This window comes from Ctenocephalides felis, unplaced genomic scaffold (assembly GCF_003426905.1).
Source record: "Ctenocephalides felis isolate EL2017-DRISC unplaced genomic scaffold, ASM342690v1 CF-g0.4_SCAFFOLD_01886, whole genome shotgun sequence".
Lineage (NCBI taxonomy): Eukaryota > Metazoa > Arthropoda > Insecta > Siphonaptera > Pulicidae > Ctenocephalides > Ctenocephalides felis.
The window spans coordinates 72,359,249-72,386,828 of NW_020538040.1; the positions used below are offsets into that span (position 1 = coordinate 72,359,249).

The 27,580-nt window shown below is 28.0% G+C and overlaps 2 protein-coding genes across 2 annotated transcripts in view; one reads left to right on the top strand and one right to left on the bottom strand.

Annotated features, from left to right (window-relative positions):
- LOC113375308 (potassium voltage-gated channel protein Shaw) overlaps positions 1 to 27,580 on the bottom strand; it is a 315,710-nt gene that overhangs the window by 267,592 nt on the left and 20,538 nt on the right. The gene's annotated exons all lie outside the window — the stretch shown is intronic.
- On the top strand, positions 2,626 to 6,768 carry LOC113375309 (cAMP-dependent protein kinase catalytic subunit beta-like). Its single transcript, XM_026615247.1, has 4 exons — positions 2,626 to 3,186; positions 4,569 to 4,828; positions 4,911 to 5,050; positions 6,551 to 6,768. Exons 1-4 carry the CDS (start codon positions 2,626 to 2,628, stop codon positions 6,766 to 6,768), a joined length of 1,179 nt encoding a protein of 392 aa, XP_026471032.1.

Sequence of the window (27,580 nt, forward strand, 5' to 3'; positions counted from 1 at the left end):
AGCACTATCATTTATACACTATCTTGTCTTTCACTCATTTTTTATGTTAAAATGTGATGAAATATAGCAGTGATATGGAACGTGAATAATTTATATGTATTACAGAAGATTTTTGCAGGAATAAGTTGTAATCACGATTGGCTCCGATCTTCGATCAAATTGATTTTCATTGAATTGAATTGCATCATTATTTCGGACTATGGTTCTAGAAATATTATTTAGGATTATTGATTCAAAGTTTAAATAAACAAAATTATTAAAAATCAACCACAATAATGTCACAGTTTCACCATACGAGTAGTTCTATATTGCACAAAAATCTCAAAATTTTAAAACTACATGGAATTTTTTTTTCTCGTAATACTCTCGATATAATCATCCGGCTTGACCTTGAGTTCTGAGACACACTATATATATATATATATATATATATATATATATATATATATATATATACTGCATTTTATATATGTCTACATATTTCTTAGTGAGTTGATTTCATATTGAAATCTATATCCATTAACTGAATAAATCGCATTACAAGTAACATCAATATATACATTACATATAGATTACTTAATAAATTCAGAAGTATATACTAAGCTTTCAAGCGAAAGCTAGTTCGTCTGCATTATAATCCGGAACAAAATCTTTGAATTATTCAAGATGAAATGAAAATGCAGCTCGATACAATGTTATCTAAAATATCCGCTCTATATGATAACACATTTAGATTCTGAATAGTTATGTTACATGTTAAATATAAATACGTACAACAAAATATAAATACATAATATGTATTATGTACAATAAATTGTTTAATCATACTGCTAATTCTAATTTGAAAATTATACTTAATATCCTGCTTCAGAATAACCAGTTTTATTAATCATTAGCGAACAGATAAAATACAAATATTAACATTCGCATGCACTGACTACATGCGTCCTGATGTATTCATATTTATTATTATGTAGATATATATTTGTATATGTTCTGAATTTACCATAAAGTGGAATGCTCAATTTACAATGAAAGTGATAATAGTTATATTATTCCAAAATGATCAGGATCGTGTTACATATATTCAGCAGAAATGATAGTTATTGGAAGCCATAAATATGGCTGCCAAAATAATTTCGGATGTACCTACACATATTCCATCAGCCAATTTTGCATGTGTTAATAAAATTAATGACTTATAACATTTTGACTAGATGAGAAAATATATTTTTATATATGAGCTATTCAGTGCACGTACTGATAACTGAAGTAGTTAAGTATGTTACTTACGAAAATTCATGTTATAATATAAATTCAAATATATAACGTAGAACATAATTACATTATAGCTTACATGAATTTAACTGACTGAGCAGCTTATATCATAAAAACATTTAATATTCCTCTAATATTTCATTGAGGTACGGGAAGTTCCAGCAATTTTTTCTCATGCACATTGCTTTACGCTACTAGTTTACTATTTTATTGCTTTCTCACACCATATCTCACTATACTATATATAATATAAAATTTAATGGTTATAAACTTGTATAAGGATATGCAAGCCACTTAATTCTTTTTACCAAATAATATCAAAATTTCACACGATTTGCCACGGTTTTACAAAATGATTGACATGCGATCAAACAAAACTATATATAAAATGATTTTGTTGAAATTCATGCATTTTCAGTATATGAAATTAAAGTTTTTAATATTTGATATAATTTTTTCAATTCTAATAAAAATTTAATTATATGATCAATTTCAATTAAAATACTGATTTATTTCAATTTCTGATTTTAATTAGTGCCATCCAAGTTTTATGGCAAAATTTATTTTAATACAATCTATAATAATATATAATTGTGTTAAAGTTATTTATGCGTTTTTATTGTAATCCCATTTATATATTATGATATAACGCGATTAAATCTATAAATGAGACATAAAATTAATTTCGTTGATTAAACCACAAATTTTAAATTTAATTTGTGTAGTTTGATAATACTAATTCATCTATACATTTATTAAATGAGTGAACATCAGTTTAGTTGTCATTTTGAAATGTCATCAAATATGATAATCTAGACAATTATAGAATATATTTATGAAAGTGTAGAATATGCTTAAATATTTATAAACCATATTATTGAATACATTGTTATGTTTTAAATAAACGGTTATTAACACAATTTTATATTTTGTATGATAACTTTTAGTTTATTAATAAAACTAGATTACTGGGTTAAGTAGAAAAATTCATATGGTTTGCAGTTTGAGTTCTTCTAGGATATATGCTGCTTTACCTCAGTTGTAACTATATGTATAATCCAATACCTTGAATTTCAACGTCATAATGACAAATTTCCTTGAAAAATTTCCTTTAACTAGTACGCATGACAAAACATTTGATAATCTAGTCATATTTAAAATTGAGCCAATTTGTAGATTTTTGAGTTTAATTTCGATAATCTTATTCAAATTCTAATTTTCAGTAATAACCCACATGCAACAATTGATCAGTGCATCAATACCTAACTTTGTCATTAAGTATAATGTCTGTATTTTTTAAAAAACATCCTTTTATTGACTTGACATTTCGCAAACTATTGCGAACTGATGCGTCCCAATCGCCTTTCGAAGCAACCACCAGAAGATGCTTCCAGCTCTGTTCGGGAAAATATTCAGAAATACAGTTTCGAGCGCAGACTTTCCTACGATATAAGGCCAGAGGAAGCATTGCAGAAAGTCGAAGCCCACTGTGCGGATTTCAAATCGCAACTGGCCAAAGCGAAGGTAGCGTTCGACCGCCGTTACAATGCCGAAGAGTTTCAAGAACGCGGAAAACTTAAAGATTTCAATATACTAAGTACTCTGTCCAAAGGAGCCTACGGTACAGTGGTGCTGACCACTCTTGCAAATGATCCAAGTCTTGGTCTTGCTATGAAAATATTAGAGAAGAGACATCTCATTAAAAAAAACTGTGTTCGACAAGCCCTATCTGAAATCAGGATCCTGGACGCGGTTGAATTTACATTTTTAGTGCATTTACATTATTACTTCAAAGATAATGTATACATATTTTTGGTGATGCAATTTGTAAATGGAGGAGACATGTTCATGCTTTTGAAATCTGTGCGGAAGTTTGATGAAACGCGATCGAAATTCTATGCTGCCCAGGTAAAATTCGTTTTATTTTAGACTATCCAATGAATACTACAGATCGATCATTGTGTACAATTTGAGCGAGTTTGAGAACAAAATTAAATCAAAAACCTCAAGTACCTATTTAGTGCTTAATACCCCTTAAAAAAGTTCACAAATTCCAAATTATTTCTAAATATAATTTTTTTTTTCAAAAAAGGCAATTTATTCGAAAATTTCAAAATTTACAAAAATCAATTTGTTTCAACGTTCTAAAAAAATTGAATCTTTTTTTGAAAAATTGAATTTTTGGTACGGGAAGTTCCAGCAATTTGCTTTAAATGCCATACACCAATAGTTGGTTTATTCGCTTCAAAAACAGTCATATATGTGACGCTCGCACACTAGGAAAATGACATAGCTGGCGGGTGTTGCTCAAGAACTAAGGTAATTAGGGGCTGACACTATAGTTTTATACTCCAAAAATTTCATTAAACTTATACTATTTAAACAGAAACCAACAAACTCTTGTTTTTTACTAATATTAATAATATTAGTGAAATATTATGAAAAAAATAATAATAACAATTTCATAGAGAATTTTATAATAAATAAACCTATCTAACATAATTTTTTAAAAAAAAATTATGGTTTCGGCGGAAAATGGGAAAAACTACATTTTTGCACCTTTGACCTTGAATAAAAAAAATCGCAGATGTCGGATCGATGGGGACTTTTGACATTTCATTTGTAATGGCCTAATTAACATTTGTACCAAATTTCAGCTCTATGCGAATTATTCCTAACTGAAAACTTAATTTGACTAGGGTATAAATATTGTACAAAAACAACCTTATTGAGATAGCATAAGCTTTTGGGATGCATTTTGGTTTTGATACAAATGATTTCTTGTATATCATAATTCATAGAAACTTAACGCTTAACGCAATCAAAATAACAAGTTATTTTTCGAAAATCTATTAATTCGATTGTAATGCTACTATCTTCTGTTTTTGAGCGTTGCACACTGTTTACGAATCTTCAATATTATCATTTTATTATCATTAAAAAAATTAAAAAAATTAAAAAATTAAAAAAATAATTATAGAAATCACTCAGTGTTCTAATATTTAATAGATCTCTTCTATGAACTTCATAGTGTGAAAAGTAGTGAAAATCATAAAAATATTACTCGTATTTAGGGTTGTCTACAGTGTCATTTGTCAGTGATTTTAAAACGCACATAAAATTTAAAAATTTGTGTTTACGTAAGTTAAAAAAAAATAAGATAAAACTATACAAAATTAACTTTGATTCTAAAAAGTAAAACCACAAAATGACGCAGTGTACTATATTCAAGAAGTGTTTTGAGAAACACTCCTTGAATATATTTTTTTACATTTTGTTTTGTTCTTTAGGTGTGTTTGGCATTTGAATACTTACACTACATGGGAGTGATTTATCGCGATTTAAAACCGGAAAATATACTAATTGATTACGAGGGATATATCAAGCTGACGGACTATGGTTTCTGCAAAAAGGTGGATGACGATCGAACCTACACCTTATGTTCTACGCCGGACTATATGGCCCCGGAGCTGATCCTTAGTCAAGGGTACAATCGATCGGTTGACTGGTGGACATTTGGCGTTCTCATTTTTGAGATGTCCTCCGGCAGGTCTGATGAAATATTTCACTATCTGTCTATCTAATACTTTCACGTTTTTATTGAAATTTAATTCTGATAATATTTTAACAAGGGCGCCATTTACCGCATCAAATCCAATGAATCAGTACGAAAAAATACTCAAGGCTGATTATCAATTCCCTCCACACTTTTCGAAACCTCTTAAAGATATCATATCGAATTTTCTTCAAGTGGATCGCACCAAGAGATTCGGTAATTAATTAAAATTGCGAAAGTATTTCTTGTGATGATAGAAATACTAAGTTCTTAGTGTGCTTTGTCATATAAAATTATACTTTGAACTTGAAATTCAAAAATTGGTGTGGTTTGTATTACGATGCACATAAGAAGTAATTTTTTTAATTTAATGGTTAAATTGCACTTGGAACATTAAACACACACGCATATATATATATATATATATATATATATATATATATATATTAATTGTTTAATATGAACAAAACAGCACTCAGATTTGTTTAACACAACTTTATTTTATGATTACAGACGTTTCGAGACCATGGTGTGTCTCATCTTCAGTGTAATTTCAAAAACAGTTACTTATATACTACACATTCTTTAATACTTTATTTAAATTTCATTTAATTTTTGATATACAAAAAAACACCAACTATTCCTTGCAATGCTTGACACAGTACTCTTGCAATGCTTGACACTTGTACTCGTTCCACTCATATCATAAAATTCTATAATATATATATATATATATATGTGTGTGTGCATGCAGGTTTTACATATATACATTATAAATACATAATTTATTATCACTATAATCAATAATTTTGGCTATATTGAAGAAATAATAATTCACTTATCGCATATGTCTTACCATGCAATATTTTAAGACATATGTTTCATCAATGCATAACAAATTGGCAAAAATGATAGAAGTATAATTTTTATTAAATAATAAATTTTATCTTATTAAATAAAATAATTTTAAGAATTTATCAAAAATAAGTATATCGTTCCTTTCAACTTTTTTGTAAAATGAAGTGCATTGTATTTATTATATTCATGCAATGAAAATTATTTATTGGTCAAGTTTTTTGGCATTGAAAATGAATTATTTGGATTCTTAAATAATAGATCATTCCATACAAAAATTTACAAACTCCTTTGGCCATTTTACAAATATCATTCCTTATCAGTGAATGCAATTCTATTTTCTATTTGTTATTTCAGAGTTTCAGAAAATATGCATTCATATATTTAGAATACCCTATTATAACTTTTTAGTATTCGACTATATTTTGCATAAAATTTTACCAATATTATTTTGAACAAATCTTCAAATTTTGTGCATGTATTTACTTTTAGTTCAAATATTTTGTCAAAATTTGCTATTCTTAATATTCCATTTTTACTTTACTTCCATGTTTTTCTTATATTTGTGACAAGGTTGCAATGCCTTTGTATACATTCATTAGAAATAATAAGTATTAAAAATATATAAAGTGTCAATGTATAGTTAGAAAATGGCCAAAGCATCAGATTAAAAGATCAATAAACAATAAAAAAATATGTTCTTCCTCATCTTAAAATGTATTTTTTTGTATTGGTCTCATTACTTTGATCTATAGTCTCTGAATGCGAAAATTCCGCATTAACTTGAACTCGTAAATTAACTCTTTTCGTAAAAATCTTTAGCAAGTCGTATTGAATATTTAACAATCGATTTTGCATCAGGTTCTCAAAAGAATGCTATAAAGCAGATCAAAGGGCACGAATGGTTCTACTCATTAGACTGGAATCAGGTATTGAATCGCTCGGTGAAAAACATCTATAGGCCAAAACTGAAGGGTCACTTGGACACGAGTTATTTTGAAGCATATGACTCCATGACTTTACGAAAGGCATCCAAAAACGAATACCCGCAAGAATTTAGAAAAATCATATTGGAATAAAATTTACCTTAAACGAAATTGTCAATATTAATATGTATCACACTTTGTGTTTTAATAACCACTTGTCTCATCAAAATTGATTTTATCTCGTGCATTCAACGTTATTTTTAAAACAGTATAAATCTAATTAAATCATTAATTGATATCACCTAATAAATTAAAGATAATTATGAATTTGCATTATTTGTTCATAATAACAATATAATTACGAGTATCACCTTCGCAGCCTATGCAATAAATTCTAAATTTTCTTCGTTCAAACCAATTTGTTTTTATTGAATATCAGTTTTATTACTCTTATATTTATTAAAACAACAGCATAACATACTTGTATATCAAGTCAACTTTTTCTGAAATTTTAATGAACAGCGTATATTTTTCTAGTAAATTTCGAATTTTTGTGAACGAAGTTCATAAAAGACGAGTGCAGTTATAAAACAAATTTAATTGAAGTTTGATTATATTCTTAAATAATAATTACGAAGAATATTGAGAAAAGTTTTTATGCGATGGATCAATAACTGCGTTCATAAAAACACATTATATATGGAAATATAATTAAGCAATCATGTAGTTCACACTTCAATAAAATCTGACATTTTATTTGACTTGCTTTTGTAAGTAGAACATGAAAATATAACAAAATTGTACATTTAGTTAATATTTGTATTTATTAACTTCCCGTAGGGCAAGTTATAGTAATCGCAAAAAAATCGAAAATGAAAATTTTTATATATCTTTACGTTTCAGAGGTTTCTGAACATTTTGGCATACCTTAGAAAAAATGGATGTATGTGTGTGTGTGTGTGTGTGTATGTATGTATGTATGTATGTATGTACGTGTGTGTATGTATGTGCGGATACAAATTTTCGTCGACGATTTCGGGAACACGGATCAACCGATTTGAATAATTCAAAAAACATTCGATTTGTATTGATAAGGAGACGTGCTGATTAGTTTTTGGCGAGGGCACGTCTAGCCGTTCCAAAGATACGGGGCAAAAAGTGCCAAAAACGGTACCTTCGTTTTTAAGAGAACGGAGCGTCCGATTTGAATAATTCAAAAAACATTTCACTTGTATTGACAAGATGTGAAACTGATCAAATTTTCACGAAGGCAGGTCTAGCGGTTTCGGAGATCTAATGGAAAAAGTAAAAAAAAATGCCATTCGGCGGTTAAAAATGATCATTAGACATATTCACATCAAATTATCAGATATTTTATAGAGATTTTAACAATAAGTATAATTTTTTTTTACATTTCTATGGGTTCCGTACCAATTCTTATGCGTTAGACGGCGACGCGGCACTTGCGAGCTTCGACATTTCGTCTCTATGCAGTTCAAGCAGTGCGACTGCTTTGAAAAAAAGTTCAGAATTTCCAAATTATGTCAAAATGAAGAAAACATTTTTTTTCAAAAAATTTTTTTGTTTTTAAAAAAAAATATTTTTTTTTCTCAAAAAAATTTTTTTTCTCAAAAAAAAAAATTTTTTTTCAAATAAAAAAATTTTTTTTTTCAAAAAAAAGTAATTTTTTGTCAAATTTATAGTTTCTCAAAAATCTATTTTTTTGAAGTAAATTTTTTTCAAAAATGTTAATCGTTTAAAAATAATAATTTTTGGTACGGGAAGTTCCAGCAATTTGCCTTAAGGCGCGATGCCCTAATTGCCTTAAGACAGAATTCCACTTACAGCTAGTTTTAAATTATTTTTAAATTATTTTTAAATTATTTTCTCATGACTATAGTTTTTTTTTTTGGTTTTTATATGATATATAATTATACAAAATTTATATTAGAAAGACACATTAGAAAAAATTGTGTTTATACACTGAAGATAACTCAAATGGGAACGCGAAACAAAATTTGTAAATTTATGCATTAAATTAATGCAAAATTTATTACAAATTTGTTTGAACCTTACTTATAAGCACATTCTCGGTTACACACTTTACAATTTTACACATAATTTGTTAATAATGTAACTATAACTATAAATAGCTAATCTCTATTACATATTTTAATTTTTTAATAGCAAGTATAGAAATAAAATTAAATAGTTAAAAATAAAACAAGTTCTGATAACTAATAAATAAAACAGGCGTTACATCAATTATATTTATAATTTAGCTAGTGGCGTCGTGCCTTAAGGCAAACTGCTGCAACTCCCATATTGTTATTTAAAAGTTTGAAAATCATAAATTGGTTTGGAGTTTTTTATGCATGTGTGTATCCAATGATATGATAGCGAAAAGTTTTTTTTTTAAACTATTCTCTATATCTCTTAAACCTGGATCTGCCTTCCCAAAAATTTAAACAATCCTTCATCCTATTAATACAAGTGATATCATTTTTGAATCATTCAAATCGAGCGTTCCGTTTTCACAAAATTGCCATTTTTGCACTTTTTGCTTTGTATCTTCGATAAGGCTCGATCTGCCTTTTCCAAAACTAATCAGCATGTCTCCCAGTCAATACAAATCAAATGCTTTTTGAATCATTCAAATTGGTTGATTCGTGCAACCGTAATTGTGAATATAATCACACACACACATACATCCATTCGCTCTAGGCAGGGCATGCCAAAGTGTTCTGCAGACTTTGATCTACAAAAAAAGAGTGCGCGTAAGGTTCACACTAGATTAAAGTAAAACTTCTTTGCTACTGTGCAAGATGGCACTTAAGTAAAAATAAAATACATCATATAAGAATTTTGAATAATGTATATTAGTGATATGGCAACACTCGTGATGCACACATTTATTAGTGTCAACCATTATACACATTGATATAATGATAAATTATAAATTATATATTTATAATAGCATTAAAAATATGTATAATATTTGAAAAAAATAGTGGAATTGAAATCATACTTCAAATATGACATGATCGGTTTGTCATTGCAATTAGCATTTAGAAATGAACCTTTATTAGAGAAATGAAGTAATTGCTGATTAATAAATTCTATAATATTCGTTCACACAGTGGATTATGTTAAACAACGCTTAAAAAATTAATGTTTTCGCAACTTCACTCATCATGTAATTGTGTTAGAGGAACTTCATGTAATTAAAATTAACATGCATTCTTTTACTTTTTTGCTGGCGATCTAATCTCATTCTTTGAACTGCTCTAATATCTGTCTTGCCTAAAAAATATTTTTCATTTTATAACTTCAAAGATTAATAGAAACCACGAATAATATAGAAATATTTTTCAATGGATAAACTTACGTTTACTACACGGCCCAAATGTTTAATATGTTTTATTATTATCAAGAAACAAGGTAAAATATTTATTTGATTCAGGCATTTTTCATTAAATCAAGATTTGTACTACGATGTAACTTCAAAATGTTTATTTATCTATGCCGATTTCCTTGTTAATATCGGTACGCATGCAACGTTGACGCCGGTACGCATACGACAAATTTTTATTCACATATACGACGTCTAATCACAATCGACCCGTATAAAATTGATATCATCAAGAGCGAATGACTAATCATCGGCACTCGACTCTTATCTTATCTGCCGTAAAGCACTTCCGTTGCATTTGTACGGATTTACACCCTAGTCACGCCTCAAGAAGTTTTACTTCAAAAAAATTTTTTAAATTTTTTGCCCCACTTAATCAAATAACGCTACCAGAAGTTAATGAAAACGAATTAACTGCAAATTCCCATAATGATCAGTTGTGATTTTTAGTCGATCGCAATTTTTATCCCATCGAAAAATGATTACTGACATTCTGACCTGTTCGCAAGATCGTAAGGTTCAAAACGTTGCATATTGTTAGTTTTCGATGATCTGAATCAGTCAGTCGTGCGACTGATCTGAAGATATACGTATGCTGCGGCAAAATCTGTTCTACGCTTCTCAGAATAAAAGCGCACATATTTATAGGAGTAAATTGCTCGAGAAATACGTGCCGCGTCGATATTACGCTCTGTGCTCGGTTGCCTCGTGCCGCATAGAGAATACTAACAATATAAAGCGTAACCGGCGCACTGCCGAGCAATAATAACTCGTATGCTTTGGGCTGCTTAAACTTTCGAACGAAGACAACAATTTCATCAAACGTGCCCTTAATATCGAAGGGGAATAAAATATGTGAGGCATTCGTAGAACTTTCCATATGACCTCAGTCGTGCTAGTGACATACTGGTTATCGCTTGAAAAATGTTGGAACTTCCCAAATGTAAACACATGTGTCTGCGCATATATTGGTGTGCTGTCATCGACTTATTGTTTGGTTCTTTCAGGATTAGGAATTGCAGGAAAATTTAATTCCAATAAAAAGTTCAAAACTATGTAAACCAAGGAACAAATAACAAGCTTTAGTATTTCTTTTAAACTTCCCGTAGTTATTGTAATCGGCCGAAAGTCTAAATTGAAAATTTTTACATTTCTCGACGTTTTGAAGGTTTCTGAACATTTTGGCATACATCAGAAAAAATGGATGTGTGTGTGCATGTATGTATGGACACAATTTTTCGTCCACGTTTTCGGACGCACGGATCAACCGATTTAAATGGTTCAAAAAACATTCGATTCCTATTGATAGGGAGATGTGCTGATTAGTTTTTGGCAAAGGCAGGTCCAGCAGTTACGGAGATAAACAGCAAAGAGTGCAGAAAATAAAAATCGAGTTTTTGAGAGAACGGAGCACCCGATTTAAATGATCTAAAGAACATTCAATTAGTAATGACTGGGAGAAGTGTTTATTAGTTTTTGGCAAAGGCAGGCCCAGCCATTTTGAAGATACGGAGCTAAATGTGCAAAAAATGACAGTTTTTAAGAGAACTAAGCGGCCGATTTAAGTGATTCAAAAAACTTTCTGCTTGTCTTAACAAAATAATTGATTTTGGAAAAAAAAATTTCAACCTAAATTTTTTTTTCAATTTTTTTTTTTTTGTATATCGAAAATAATTCAGATTTTATTTATTATTGTTCTTAATAGAAATGATTAAATTTATATATTTTTCTGAGCCCGTAGTGGTGCAATTGTTCACAAAGTGTAAAGGAGCAAACTAGGCCCCGAGTTTGAACCTAACTATTATATAATATATATGGATGTTCCATGACGTAAGTGTTAAGAGCACTGCCTTGTGTTCAAAGGGTTGCAAGTTTAAGACTCCGCTCTGGACAACCTGATTTCGTGTTGTAGCAATGTCCATTTTTACTTGAAAATATCAAAAAATGTTTCCAATTGGGAAAGTCCATTTTCGGGCACTGCGGTTTGAAGTGGCAATGGGAAATCTAACACCATTCTTCCATGAATCGAATTAGAGTTTAACTATCTTAGTATAATACAGTGATTCTCAAACTTTTATGGACCACGCCTGGTTGTTAATAAAATGGTTATATAGTGTATCCAACAATAATTTTAACATACAATTTAATAATCACAACATATATAATATAAATTTATAAAACAATTTATATTTAAAAATTATTACCCTACAAAATGCTTTTTTTTATTGTTTATTTTTTATATTTACAAAAAACATTAGGAATCATAAGAGTCTCAAGCATATAAATTAAGATTTTTAGATATTCAGGTGATAATTTGAAGTTATAATTTTCTTCGATATTTTCAAAATGTAAACACAAATTATTACACCTGAATAATTTATTCTAATAAGAGTACGAATAGTAAGTATTATGTGGACGTATATCTATTAAATAGTCCGTGAGTTTTTGGTTTCCTATTAACGCGTTTGTTTAAATAATGATAAAGTTAGAGTTCTTATACTTAAACTTACAATTAGAGTACTAGTAATTCCTTATGTTTTCATAGTTCTACTTACAAACAAGGAAGATGGCAAGGCATTCCAGTTTCTCGTTTATATTAATAATACAGCAATTATAATATTTCATGCTATGAAGTTGTAATTAACAAATACTAAAGTTATGTGTAATAGAATGCCTTCGGTAAAATCTTCGTTTTATAAATACCGCAACGTAATATATAAACATTTCATTAAAATTCTTGTAAAGGAATTGTTCGCTAGACTTTCTACGTACCATGATATATTAAAAATCTCGTAGTTTTATAAAATAAAATTATTCAAAACTGTGTAGTTCAGAAAACAAAATGTGTATTATCATTCCGTTAAAAAAATATACGAAGTATAGTACAATAGAAAAATCAACACTAAATATACAAATTTTTATAGCCTATCTAAGATAAAAAGACAACAAACTATTCAAAATTTAGGTTAGAATAGCACATTGGTTTGAACTAATTAAGCCAAGATGTCCATTTTATAATTTCCATGTCATATTTGCATCATATCAGAAATTAAAAAAATCGATCAGTCTTCAGAAATTAAGTTTTAATATCTATCAAACAGAAAAAAATAACTATCGTTTGATTACACTGATAAATGTAAACGAACCTATGTATATATATATATATATATATATATATATATATATATGTATATACTGGCATACCCGGTCAGACTATGCCGCCGCTTTCATTAAAATCCGCCAGATTAAAATTTTAATTTGTCTATAATATATATAATACTCATATTAATGACAATGTTTTATATTTTAACATGTAACATTCCATATCACTATGCCTCATATTGCCTATTCAAATAATATTCAATAATGCTTTTATGAATTTAATTTAATTTAGAACCAATTGATGTACATTATTTATGTACGACCAAACTTTCTTTAGCTAAGACAAATATTGTTTGTTCGTTTTCGTTGAATCCATTATATAGTATATCGATATTATATTTTCACATTATGTATGAAACTCATATTACATATTATATGCAATGTTGTATATTGTATATAATATGAAATATGTTGTATATGTATATAATATAATATTGTATACTAGCTGTAAGTGGAATTCTGTCTTAAGGCAATTAAGGCATCGTGCCTTAAGGCAAATTGCTGGAACTTCCCGTGCCAAAAATTATTATTTTTTTAAAAACGATTAACATTTTTGAAAAAAATTTACTTAAAAAAAATAACATTTTTGACAAACAATTAGACAAAAAAATTACTTTTTTTTGAAAAAAAATTTTTTTTTTAATTTTTTTTTTCAATTTTTTTTTTGAAAAAAAATGTTTTCTTTTTGACATATCGTTTTGACATATTTTGAAAGATCTAAACTTTTTTTCAAAGCAATCGTACTGCTTTAACTGCATAAAGACGAAATATCAAACCGCGTAAGCGCCGCGTCGACGTCTAACGCGTAAACATTGGTACGGAACCCATAGGAATGTAAACCAAAATTATACTTATTGTTAAAATCTCTATAAAATATCTGATAATTTGATGTGCATATGTCTAATGATCATTTTTGACCGCCAAATGGCATTTTTTTTTACTTTTATCATTAGATCTCCGAAACCGCTAGACCTGCCTTTATGAAAATTTGATAGGTTCTTCACCTTGTCAATACAAGTAAAATGTTTTTTGAATTATCAAAATCGGACGCTCCGTTCTCTTAAAAACTGAGTTACCGTTTTCGGCACTTTTTGCCCCGTATCTTCGGAACGGCTAGACCTGACTTTGCCAAAAACTAATCAGCACGTCTCCTTATCAATACGAATCGAATGTTTTTTGAATTATTCAAATCGGTTGATCGGTGTTCCCGAAATCGTCGACGAAAATTTGTATCCGCACATACATACACACACGCACACACACACACACACACACACACACACACACACACATACATCCATTTTTTCTAAGGTATGCCAAAATATTCAGAAACCTCTGAAACGTAAAGATATATAAAAATTTTCATTTTCGATTTTTTTGCGATTACTATAACTTGCCCTACGGGAAGTTAATAATATGAAAAATAAGATTGAAAACTTGGAAAATCAAATCTATACCGGCTCGGCTTACCTGACCATTGAACTGTTGAACTAAATTTGGTATACACGAACACAAAAATCAATAAAGTCCTCGTACCGCATTGACGTGACATTAAAACACGCTTAACCTACACATATCCACACATTTACTATGCATACATTCCTATAAATAGGTAACACATTCAAGCAAATATACGATACCTACCTACATATAAATGCAGATTATATATATATATATATATATATATATATATATATATATATTATAAATTCCCTTCATATACGTAAGCGTACATAAACATGCAAAATATATAGAGATATAATTTATTTCGTCTCCTACGTTATTAATTGTGGGTTACTGCACGATGATCCACTTATAGTTTTGAACAGTTTTACGACCAAGTTGTACACGTAATAAATGCTACATATAAGTATAAAAGCTATGCGTGATATTCTGATATAATAGAAAATATTAATTTTGTATTATCTGAATATCTAGAGTATCCATTGTAAAGGATATACCCAGGAGTTCGGTGTAATGCAATCTATTCCTGATGTATACACGCACACACGTGCATATATATACTTGTCTATTATATATATATATATATATATATATATATAAATATATATATATATATATATATATATATATATATATATATTAGGGTGTTCTTTAAAATAGTCATTTTCGAATTTCCTTGCTCCCAGGGGCTCAAATGGTTCCAAATTGATAAAAAACAATTCTCTGAAACAATTTTGAAAATTAAAAAAAAAAAATGTTTTAGGTATAACTTAGCGGCAAATGAATGAGTTTTATTCATTCATTTGTTCGCTAAATTACATCTAAAAACATTTTTAAAATTTTTGAATTTTTCCATGCTATTTCCATACAAAATTTGCATTGAATTGCGCTCTATCTAAACTTTAATATTAAGAGCTAAAACTTTCAGAGGAAGGAAATTCGAAAATGACCATTTTAAGGACCACCCTAATATATATATATATATATATATATATATATATATATATATATATATATATATATATATATTAGAGTAGTCCTTAACAAGGACATTTTCGAATTTCTTTGCTCCCGAGGGCGCCAATGCTTCCAAATTAATAAAATGAATCTTCAATTATTAGAGGTTAAGTGGTTTTTAAATATTTTTATGTGTCATAATATTTGAGTTTACGAATACTATGTAGATGGCGCAAGAACTTAATGACGTATGTTAATAACAAATGTATTAAACTTTCAATTGGCGTGCGCTCTATCTAAATGTTTATACTAAAAGCTAATACTATTAGAGATTTATTTTTTATTCATTTGGAAGCATTGGTGTCCTTGGGAGCGAAGAAATTCGAAAATGTTCTTGTTAAGGACCACCCTAATATATATAGTTAAGGTATTTTGCAGCCGAATCGTCGAATCAAAAAAAGGTTAAACTAGAAAAATTCTTTAGTATTTTGAACATTTCGACACTTAAGGTGTGTCATCATTCAGTAATCAAACCAGGAAACACTCACAGAATATGAAATTTATTAAACACTAAAGTTATGCAAAAGAACATTATAACTAATAATAATTAATAGAGAGAAAATTAAAAGATCACGTATTGCCTTCCTAATATTACATGTTCTTCGCTCAGAGTGCATAGTAATAATTACTATACTAATATTTGCCGTTTATATAAAAATAATTATTGTTTCTTAAATTACTATTTACACCAAAATGTATATACATCAATATGAATGATGTTAAATGTAAAACTGCATTTAAATAAAATGATGAGTCTCAATTGCCACCCTTAACTTTTTAGTGTTTACTATATTTTTATAATTCCAAAACTAACTCCAAAACTATAACTACAAAAAGATTTATCAAAAATCGAATAACCGTGTAAGAGAAGTTCGAATTCGTACATCCGTACAGAAAAAGTATATATATAAACCAAGAAGTTTTTAAAAAATATGTTTATTATATGGAAGTTGTGCTTTCCATTTTTAGGACATATCTTAGTTTGTTGATCGAAAAAAAATATTTTGTTTTCTCCATTACCACGCTTTTCAACATTTTCATTTGAAAATAGCTTTGTTCTTATTTTTATTTCATGTGGCTATATCGACTGGATCTGGTTCGATCCCGTTTTGGGGAGTCTGATGTCAAGCAGTAGTAACATCGGATTTCACTTGGAAATAAAGATAGCAATATCAATAAAATGCTGCATAAATAAACAATGTATTCTATCACAGAGATTGTAATAAAAAATGTATCATTATAATCCGTTCATTTGTTACTCACTATATTAGCTTTGTTAGCTATTCATTATAATTTACCATATTAGCTTTTTTTGATTATCTTCTAATCAAGATCATATTCTTGACAGATGGCCCTCTTTGAACAAAAAGTAATAAAAAACTATGTTTTTTTTTAAAAAAAATATTTATTGTCCAAGTTCTTGTTTTAAATCTTCAGGATTCAAGATCGGGCGATACAGAAACATAAAAATTATGAACGTTTCAATAATTTATTTAAAATTCTTACGTTTCGGTTAGCATTCTAGCTTTCATTCAGTGAAATTACTGTCAGCTATAAAAATTTTACTAAATAATTAATATGAATTAATTTAAAAATCATAAAAATAGTTATAATTAATAATATAAAATGACTTAGATTTAGGTATTCTTGTATTCTAATTAATTAAAACATTATTGCTCAATGGTATGCGAATGTGCACTATATATAAAATATGTTTTGATATGACAAAAAAAACACACACACAAAGAACATGTATGATATTTAGTAAGTTATAATACGCAAAAATATTAAAACTGTACTAATAATTTCTATAAAACATGCTGTCATCTAAAAATATTTTGATCCTAAACCGAAATTCGAATTTTTCAAGTTCAACTTTTACATATGCAAGTTGAAGATTTGAATGCGATTACCCTTGACACTATTGGAATTTTCGGCGAAAACACTGTTGAATATATTTCAGGGTATAAGAGCATTCCACATTATAACCCTTTCCATATAATCCTACTTTAGGATATACGCTTTTTATTTGAACACATATACCTCCATGAAATACGATGTGATATATTTACACGAATACTGTCTGGTTGAATCAATTGAAGATTGAGTGTTGCTATCAATCACGTTTTTCATATGTTGTTTCGTTCGCCGTAAAAGAGCACAAGGATTTGTAAACAATGAAGAAAAACAAGAATCGACATCGATTTCAATTTTAACATATGCATATTTCTTGTGCACGTTATTGATTACACACGATGCAAAAGTTATATATAACTGTATTATTTGAAATTCCGTTCTATAATCACGAATGGTATACTCGAGCTTCCGTAAGTTATTCATAATGTTTGAAGAAATTTTGAACTTACCATGTTTACGGATTAATGTTTTTTTTATTATTACTCATTATAGACAATTAGACAATACAAATTTCTACTAGCCTATGTTATCCATAAATATCTCATAAAGGTCCCTTAAGGAAATGCGCCCATAGATAATAATCTATGTTAGTAAAATGAACAGTTCTTAAATTAAGTTAGCAGGTCTTCTGGCCACTTCTTGAGTTTTCTGGTTAGAAAACATTCTGTGATTAATTGCTTTGCTGAATTTGGTTGTTGGTCTGATATCATATAGTATGAATTTTCTCTATTCCGGAGTATGTTTTTCACGGTTGGTATGTTTAAATCTGTACTTTTTACTTAAATATTAGGAAAAAACATCAATTATGTTTCTTTGTTCTTCCTCTATAGGAGCAGTGTTTATATTCTTAAAACTAAGAATAAACTTTTATGAAACATAATTAAACTCGGGTGAAGCTAAAAAAACATGTTTTTAACAAAAAAAAATTTTATAGAAAGACAAGTATTGAACAAATTTCGTTTGTTTGTTTGTTTGGAAAGATTTATTTATTCAGTAATATATTACATAAAGAAATGTGAGCAATTAGGATTTTGTATATCTAGCTTATGATAATAATACAATTCATTATTAAATAATCATTCGAAACACTATTGATAAAACAAATTGAATAAATTAAATAAATTATGGAAAAAGACACAAAAACCATATTACAATGTTAATGAAGACATTTTGTCTTACGGCTAACGTAGTGCAAATGCAAAATATGTTTGTTTTTAGATAGTAGGCAATTCAAATTTCCATCAGTGAAAGTTTTGATCAGTTGCTTAATTTTAAGGTTTTGACTTAATAAAATCGAAAGTTTTTGTCAAAAAAGGTAGAAATGCATCTTATGCTCCCAAAAAGTTATTAGCTGTTCAAATTGTTAAAAGTTAAGTGTCAAAATTGGTTCGCCAAATTTTGTTTTGATGGTTCTTCAAAGATGATAAACGCTCTGGTTGTTAAGTTGAAGATTACAAAGCAATTGCCTTTTACTCTTACTACCCAACCGAACAATCAATTCTGATGTCTACATTGAGCAACTAACAAAATTAAACAATTCAGTAAGAAAAAAAACCTAAATTGACAATTAAAAAACGGCGCTTTATTCCATTATTTATTGGCATCACATATTTTTGGCTACTCGACAAAAATTATTGGAGCTTGATTAGAATTTTTTGCGATATCCACCATACAGTCTTGACATTGCATCTTCTGATCGCTTTCTGTTTGTATTTTTATAAAACTTCTTAAATGGTGGCAAAACTTGGTTCTTAAACTTATTATGATGGTGTCAAATTGTACTCAATTCAGTTTATTGCTAATAAGAACCAAAAGTTTCATAAACGTGGGATAATCATGCTGTTTGAAAGATGACATTGATCATGAATGGATAATACATTACAGACTAAAGTTATTTAAATCCACGAACAAAAAAGTCAGTTGCCAAATTATATTATAACCTATTTGTTTAAAATGCAAAAAAACTAGAAATCAACCCGTGTTATTCCAGGCGTATTTAAATAAAAAGTGCATAGTTTATTTCACGTTGTTGTATATGATATGAAAAAGAAAATATGTATTGCAATATTTTGTAAAAGTATTGCAAGTGATGTTTATAGATAATCATGGCAAAGATAATAGCAATGATGAGATTCTAATAATGTTAACTCCAAAAATAACATTTGAGGAAAGATAATTATAGAAATCATTGATATATGATTTTCACAATCAACATAATTGAATAAAGCGAAATAATTAAATTTTACCAGGTTTTTAACTAGAGATAATAATTATGTTTCGGTTCAGAAGCTTTATGTAGAAACGTATTTCTGAACTAATAACCCAAAATTTAAAATCATATTAATTTCTCTATTATAATCACGTGCCAAAATCAACAGTGCATAATGAAAATACATTTTTGTTTTACTTCAGTAAAATAAAATATTTCATTTTTGATGCCACAGATATACCAAGAACGTGTGGATTTCTCAACCGAATTCCTTGGTTAGGTGTGGTCCCTAAAACAAACATTTGCCACAGTTAACAGAAAACTGAATTGGGTTATTAACTTTATATATGATTAGGTTGATAGACAATAAATTATTTAGAATCTCGTATAAATTCGTCTAAGTGGAGCCATCTGGTCTATCTCGAGATTTATTATGCGATTACGAAGCACATAATATTGATGGCACTTATAACGGTCTGAAAAAATACTGTTTGGTGCGAGATTGATTCGCCATTTCAGTTACTTTATGGCAGATCTAAATCTTTTCGCATTACTATAATCTGTTAAATTAAAATCTTGCCTGTGGACTAGATCCCTTTTGAGTAATGCTTCATGTATTTATACTATAAGTCAAAACAAAACCACTATGCTTAAAATTAGTTAGCGTAAATCAGTATTTTTTCCTGATACAGTGTAAGAAGTAAATGTACCATCAACTAATAAAATTTTATTTTCTATCCTTAATTTATAATTATCTATTTATGATCAATATTTTGACATTATCTTAATGCTTTATACGACAATATAGAAGTTAAATTTAATAATCTTCCTTACTTATGATAATTTATTAACTTGTAAAAAAATCGCAAATAAAAATTCCTTCACCTCTTACGAGACAAAAATATTTGTATGTGGATAAGCAAATACTTTTTGTATTAAAATTCAGTAAGTTCATTTGGTTTGGTAATGACAGGGATCTTATACTATACAGCAAAAATTTCGTGATGTCGTTTGCAATATTTCTTAAAATTTCAAATATTTACATAGGTTTTTAAAGTATTATTAAATGTTGGTCTTACTTAGTATTAATTTGCAAAAACGTTTTGATATATATTATGTCCAGCATAATATATGTATTGTATATCATATTCAATTATATGTTCTCATTTAAGTGCAAAGAAAATGTTTTTACTATTGAGGATTCTGTACTATGAACTGCTGATATCAGAAATCTCGAATGTATTTAATTTAAATTAACCTCATCCAGATTTAAAAAAATACAACGCTGTGTTTTTAACTTGGCATGATAAAAATGCCACTATAAATGTGGACCAAAAACATTTCTAATACAGCAGTTGTGTTCCTAATATAGTTTTTAATATATATTTCCTTTTTTGTCACCTTGATTGAATTTATTAAAATGAGACCTATGTCTATAAATATATTCTTCACAATATTGTAACATTAAATACAGCAAATAAAGATTTAATAAAATATTTGACTAATTATTTTAATGTATAAACAAACTTGATTTCTTATATCACCTTCGTTTTTATTTAAAATCCTTATATAGTTTAGAAGGAATTTATCACTAAAATTATATGATCCCACTTAAACCGAACTTTAAATTAATTTTTTTATATAAAAAATATATTACTCACTATAATTATGAATAAACTTTAGTCTTTTTGTGTGTTAAATAATTATAACTGATAAATTTGGTAAATTTTATTTTTACAACTGCATTTAGTTATCTTTTCTTCACATTTCTTTTTTCAAAGCAAAAAAATATTTTTAACTAAAAAACCATGTATTTTCAACAAAATAAGAATTGTTTATGAAAAAAATAGTAATGGTAGATTATACAAATGTGGATGAATACAATTTTGGTAAGTACAATTGATACAGACATTTCTTCAAATAATTATCTGATTGTTTTCTTGTATGACAGAGTCGATTATTTTTCTTCAGCATCTTCATTATTACTATTACTTTTTTTCTTCAACAATTCATTCATTCATTCATTTTATAAGTTTTAGGTATCTGTTTTGCTATAAGTTAATTTGCTTCAAACCTCGAAGGTTAAAATATTTTTAGCTAAAAATCGCGCTAATTGATACACAATAGAGATATCTTTTTTTAGTAACTTCATAATTGGTTTTTAGTACCGAAAGATCGTTACGGATGCTCATTTAGAAATATAAAATGATATAAAATAGAAATGATACATTTATGAATATACGAAATTTATACGTATGATTATTTTTAAATTCTACAAAGAATTACTGATCATTCACGAATATGAATAGCAAATAATTGTAAGGCAACTGCAATAAGTAGGGCTCATATATGTACAAAGTTTAGTTACTACATTTCGTTCAGTAGTGCTATTAATTAATAACTAATTATTTTCAATTTTAAGTGTACTTATCAGTTTTTATATATGATTCAACTTCTCTAATACTATATATTTTCATAAACAAAAATTGAAATATCGTAATGTTGTCGAATAACCAATCAGCCGTTGATTAATTTAAAATTTTCTAATATTATTTTTGAATCGCTGATGTAATTTCATTTGTTTAAGTTCTGTGATGTATGTACGTAATCAAATAACCATCACTATTATTTTTCCACTTGACATTGACAACTGACATTGACACACATCTGACATTGACGTGTATTACCGGCATCGGTGTACGTTTGGGCCGAAGACATTTTAACCCCCGGGACTTTAACTCACATAAGTCACATACGTCAAGGGCTGAAGAAATAATAACATATCTAACATTCTTGAAATAACCTCAAATAAAAGAAAATTACTTTGACATTCACGAACTTTTTAAATAAATATTTCCATGGTTTCTTTTATATACTTTAAAATATGCTATTAAAACTTGTATGCTTAACATTTAGTTTTCAATAAATATGAGATATTTTTATTGCACAGAGTAAAGGTGCTTCTTGGTTACTCTAGTATGTATAAAAAATATAATTACACCAAAAATTAATAAATTTGTTTAATAATTTTCAATAATCCTTGCTAAAATATACTAAATATTCATGAAGTAACTCATTTGATCGATCAGTCAAAAATGCAAGTGATCTCTAACTTATCAAGTTATTTTTAAAGAGCTCTTATTTTTAAAATTCTGTGATATTATTTTTTTACCAAAACAAAATCCGATTTAATTTTGATATTCAAAACAATATTTTTTGAAAATAAAAAAAAAGATTTTTCAGCCGTATCTCCGAAACGGTTGAACCTGCCTTTGCCAAAGACTAACTACCATTTCTACCCATCATTACGAATTCAATGTTTTTTCTCATCATTTAAATCGGATGCTTCGTTCTCTCAAAAACTCTATTACTTATTATTTTTTGCACTTTTTGCTCCGAATTTCCGAAACGGCTGGACCGGCCTTTGCTGCAAACTAATCTTCCTATCAATAGTAATCGAATGGCCGGAAAACTAGGACGAAAAAATATACATGCATACATACACACACATCAATTTTTTCTATGGTATGCCAAAATGTTCAGAAATCTTTAAAACTTGAAGATATGCAAACAAAATTATTTTAGATTTTTGAACGATTACTATTACTATTACTTACTTATTGGGAAGTTAAAAATATTAGAAATAACATATAGAGTATGTTAAGAAATGATTATAAAAAGCAGAATAATAAATTTATAATTCTATAAGTATTTTTTTATTAAATGTAAAATTTACGATAAAAATATATTAGTTAATGTTGAGCATACATGAAAACATTATTTTATTTCAAATAACATGCAAATTTCTCATTAGCCATAGTTTCCACCATTGAAACCAGTTGAATTAACTCGAAGTTTTAATAGATCTTATCGGTCTTTTTTTATCAATATCAACTCAAAATGTGTTTTTATATTAATGTATTATCCGTGGTATAAATAAATAAAATTTAAACTTTGTTCTTAACATCAGGTTATGATATTTTTATTTTTCTGATAGTCGTCACTTTAAAATTGCCATTGCCCTATTCATCAGTGTACTTTCAAATAATTTATAGTTATTGTATATAATATAAAGCTAGTATATATATATATATATATATATATATATATATATATACTAGCCGACCCGACAAATGTTGTCCTGTATATTCAAAAGTTCCAATTCTATTAGTATTCTATACTAATATTTGTCGTTTTGATAAAAAATATTGTATTTTATATTCATACCAAATAGAATGTACATTAATACAAGTGATGTTAAATATAGAATTGTATTAAATAAAATGATGTCCCAAAAACACTTAACTTTTTAATCATACTGTGAAAACTGAATTAGCCACGTCACAACATATTACATATCAAACAAAATAATATTGAAATATGTTAATTAAAATTTTATATTAAAAATTATACATCGAATATTTCAATTTAATTTAATGTCAAGAGATATACAATATTTTGTCATACTTATAGATACTTTTTTAGCTTTTCTACCCCTCAAACACGCAACGTACAATTGTCCACGATTAAAGCATTAATTTTCCAAATTTATCGTCTATCCTTGTTATTTCAGTATTTCCATAACGACAAATGTTCAAATCACCATTAAATTTACTTATCTTGCAGCAAACTTGTAAATTAACAAAATCATGTTAAAAAAGTACTCAGTCACTCAGTAACAACCGTACTCAGTCCCCCCTACTATATTATAATCGAATAATTAAATTTAAAGGATGAAGACATCTCATATCTTCAAAACTTCATTTATTTTTAATATAAATTAAGAGAAAAAAAAGAAAAAAATTCTATTAACTCTTTCGACTCGGATGCCACCGCTCCGGCGCCAAAATTCATATAAATCTCGGAATTCGCGAGTGGAAAGGGTTAAAAAAAGGGGAAAAAAATTAAGGTTTTTGAGTTCAGAAAAAGTTGCTTGAAAATATTGATTTAGTCCATAATGATGCATGAGTAGATGTGAGAATTTTTGATTTTGTATATCTTACGATAACAATATGATTCATGGAAAATAATTATTAAAAGCATTTTTGATAATGTAAATTGAATAATTAAATGTATAATTATGGAAAAAATATTACAAAAACAATATTACAATGAAAATCATGAAAATGAGTTAAAGATTATTTATAGATTATGAATGTGGTGAGTTACATTTATTTGGTAATAGAGTAGTCAGAAAAATAAGTATGTATGTATGTATGTATGTATGTATAAATTTATATACTGTATATACTATATATGTACTATGTACATATGTATACGTATGCATACGTACGGGCAACCAAAGCTCATGTTAACGATTTATATCACAATCAGTGCCTATACCTGAAGCTAGAGCTTTTGCTCTTGTTATTCCGCAAAGTAATAAATTAATAGTCTCGTAATCCTAAATAGCTTCATTTACTTTGCTTTAAAACGTTTTCCCGATACGGGATGTGGGTTGCGCATGATAGCTGTACAATGGTCTATTGTTTTCGCATCGTATCCTCGAGTAAATATTTAATAATGACATAAAGCTTTTATATATATATATATATATATATATATATACCGCGTAGTCTAGATAGCAATTATTTCCCTCAAATTAATTCATGCATTATAAATGCGCGTAAGGTCGTGGCAATGTATGAGCCGTGTTCCACACAACCATTGAGGTATTCAGCATGCACCATTCGAATTAGACAAACAAGGAATGTATCTTATTACCTAGATGGTTATTTACCCAACCGAATAGCACGTATCACGACGAACTATCGTGTGTGTGCTAAACAAGCGTGTTTGTCAAATACTGCCGGAATCAGAACAGATTTGTCTCTGTCCTTATAGACATTGTGCTTAATGCATCTTTTCTGTGACGAAAAGCTAGGTGATTAATGTGGCTCTTGTCTTGTAGAATCAATTCTTATTTTTTTATTAAAAAAATAGATTAAGAATATGTAATAAAAATATCGGGTAACATCGCATACTCAATGGTTTCCACAAATTGGGCTGAAGCATAACTAATATACTTTTTGACAAAAGTGTTCATTATTATTCATTTCTTTTTACTTTTTTTAACAGATATTCAACAGCAATAATGAAATAAAAAATAAATAAAAAAGCTATTGTGTTGGTTGTGAGAATTCCAGCAATAGTGCTGAAGTTCTATATACACTACATGATGAAGGTCACTGCAGTGGACTACTCAATTTTAATGCATTAGAATAAAATGGTGCATCTTCTTTATTCTTCTAGTAGCTAATGTTTCTAAAATGAGAATTAATGCAGGGTTATTATAATTGATAATTTCATCATTATGGATTCCACTTTTGCTTTTCACTACTTCCTGAACAGTGTCAATTCTCAGATCGTTGTGTATTATTTGATATACCAAGGTGTATTTGCAATAAACCTCAGAATTTCTGACTGTTTCCTTTGAGTAGATGAAATTCTTGATCTACTGGCGGAGCCTCATAACTCAACGCCATAAGTCCAGATTGGTTTTGTTATCGCTTTATGTATCTAGTAGTATTTTATTCTTCAATAGTAATTTAGATTTACTTACTATTAGCCAGGGTAGTGATTTCATTTTTGTTTCCATCTGTCGATGTGTCATCATATTGATAAAAAAACATGTTTCCAAGCAATGAAAACCATCAGTGCAAAATTTTAAGTATAATCACAGCCACTATTTTGTAATTAAAATATTTCAAACTGGAATGATATTCCTGGATTATGGGATATAAAATTACCTAAGTAATTCATTGAGTAGTTTTATTATCTACATACCATTACTGACAATATATATCACAACAGCTTTTAGAAGACCCAAAGTATCTAATAGTAATATAGATTAACTTCTAACTAGCCAGAAGAGTGATTTCATTCTTTTATTTTACTGTTGATGTGCCATATTTTATTATTAAAAAATATGCTTCCAAGCAATGATAGCTTTTATAAGCTTAAAGTATAACCAATAGGTGGTCTGGTAAATAAAAATATATCGAACTGAAATAGCATTATTGGATTATGTAATATATAATTACCCAGGTAATCCATTGAGTAGCTTTATAATGTCGACATACCATTATTGAAAATATTTATCACAACAGCTTTTAGAAGACCCAAAGTCTTTTTGTTCTTCAAAAAAAAAAAAAAAAAACAAGAAAAAAACAAATTATTCACATTCTGCACCAACTATTATTTATAATTTGGCATAATCCCATTATAAAGCTTAATATGAGAATAAGAATCTAAGATTTACCACCCAAAAAAATATTCTTGGAAAGAGAATATTAAAAAAGTGCGTCGTGTGTAAAAATGGCTTAATTCAACAAATTTCATTACGTTTCTGTTTGTGTCCTATAGAACTTCAGATACTGAATTAATTATATAATTCATAATATTCATATTATGTATTTTCAACAAAATTTATGTTTCTGTTTAACAAATAAAAGCATCGAATTTTATCAATTTATTTAACAATGACTTTGGCATAAAATTTATGGCTTCTATTTTTCTTTATAAGATGGTTTTTTTTTTTCACTTTTGAATTATCGCTATTAATTTTGAGTTAATCCATGTTTTATTTTAACCATGTAGTTTACGTACAACATAATTGACGATACACTAACGAATAATACTCATGTGCCAGATTCGTAGATGTCGCCGATAGCTTATTTCATATATTTCAATATTTTATGAATAAAAAAAATACCCATAGATTTATCAATTGATTTTTTTTATCGATATTATATATAAAGTATTATGGTTTATTATTTTAAATT

Excerpts from the sequence above, each read along its gene's own strand:
- LOC113375309 (XM_026615247.1), top strand. The coding sequence starts at position 2,626 with ATGCGTCCCAATCGCCTTTCGAAGCAACCACCAGAAGATGCTTCCAGC. Across the intron at positions 3,187-4,568 it reads CGAAATTCTATGCTGCCCAG|GTGTGTTTGGCATTTGAATA; the intron begins GTAAAATTCGTT and ends TTTGTTCTTTAG. Across the intron at positions 4,829-4,910 it reads TTTGAGATGTCCTCCGGCAG|GGCGCCATTTACCGCATCAA; the intron begins GTCTGATGAAAT and ends TATTTTAACAAG.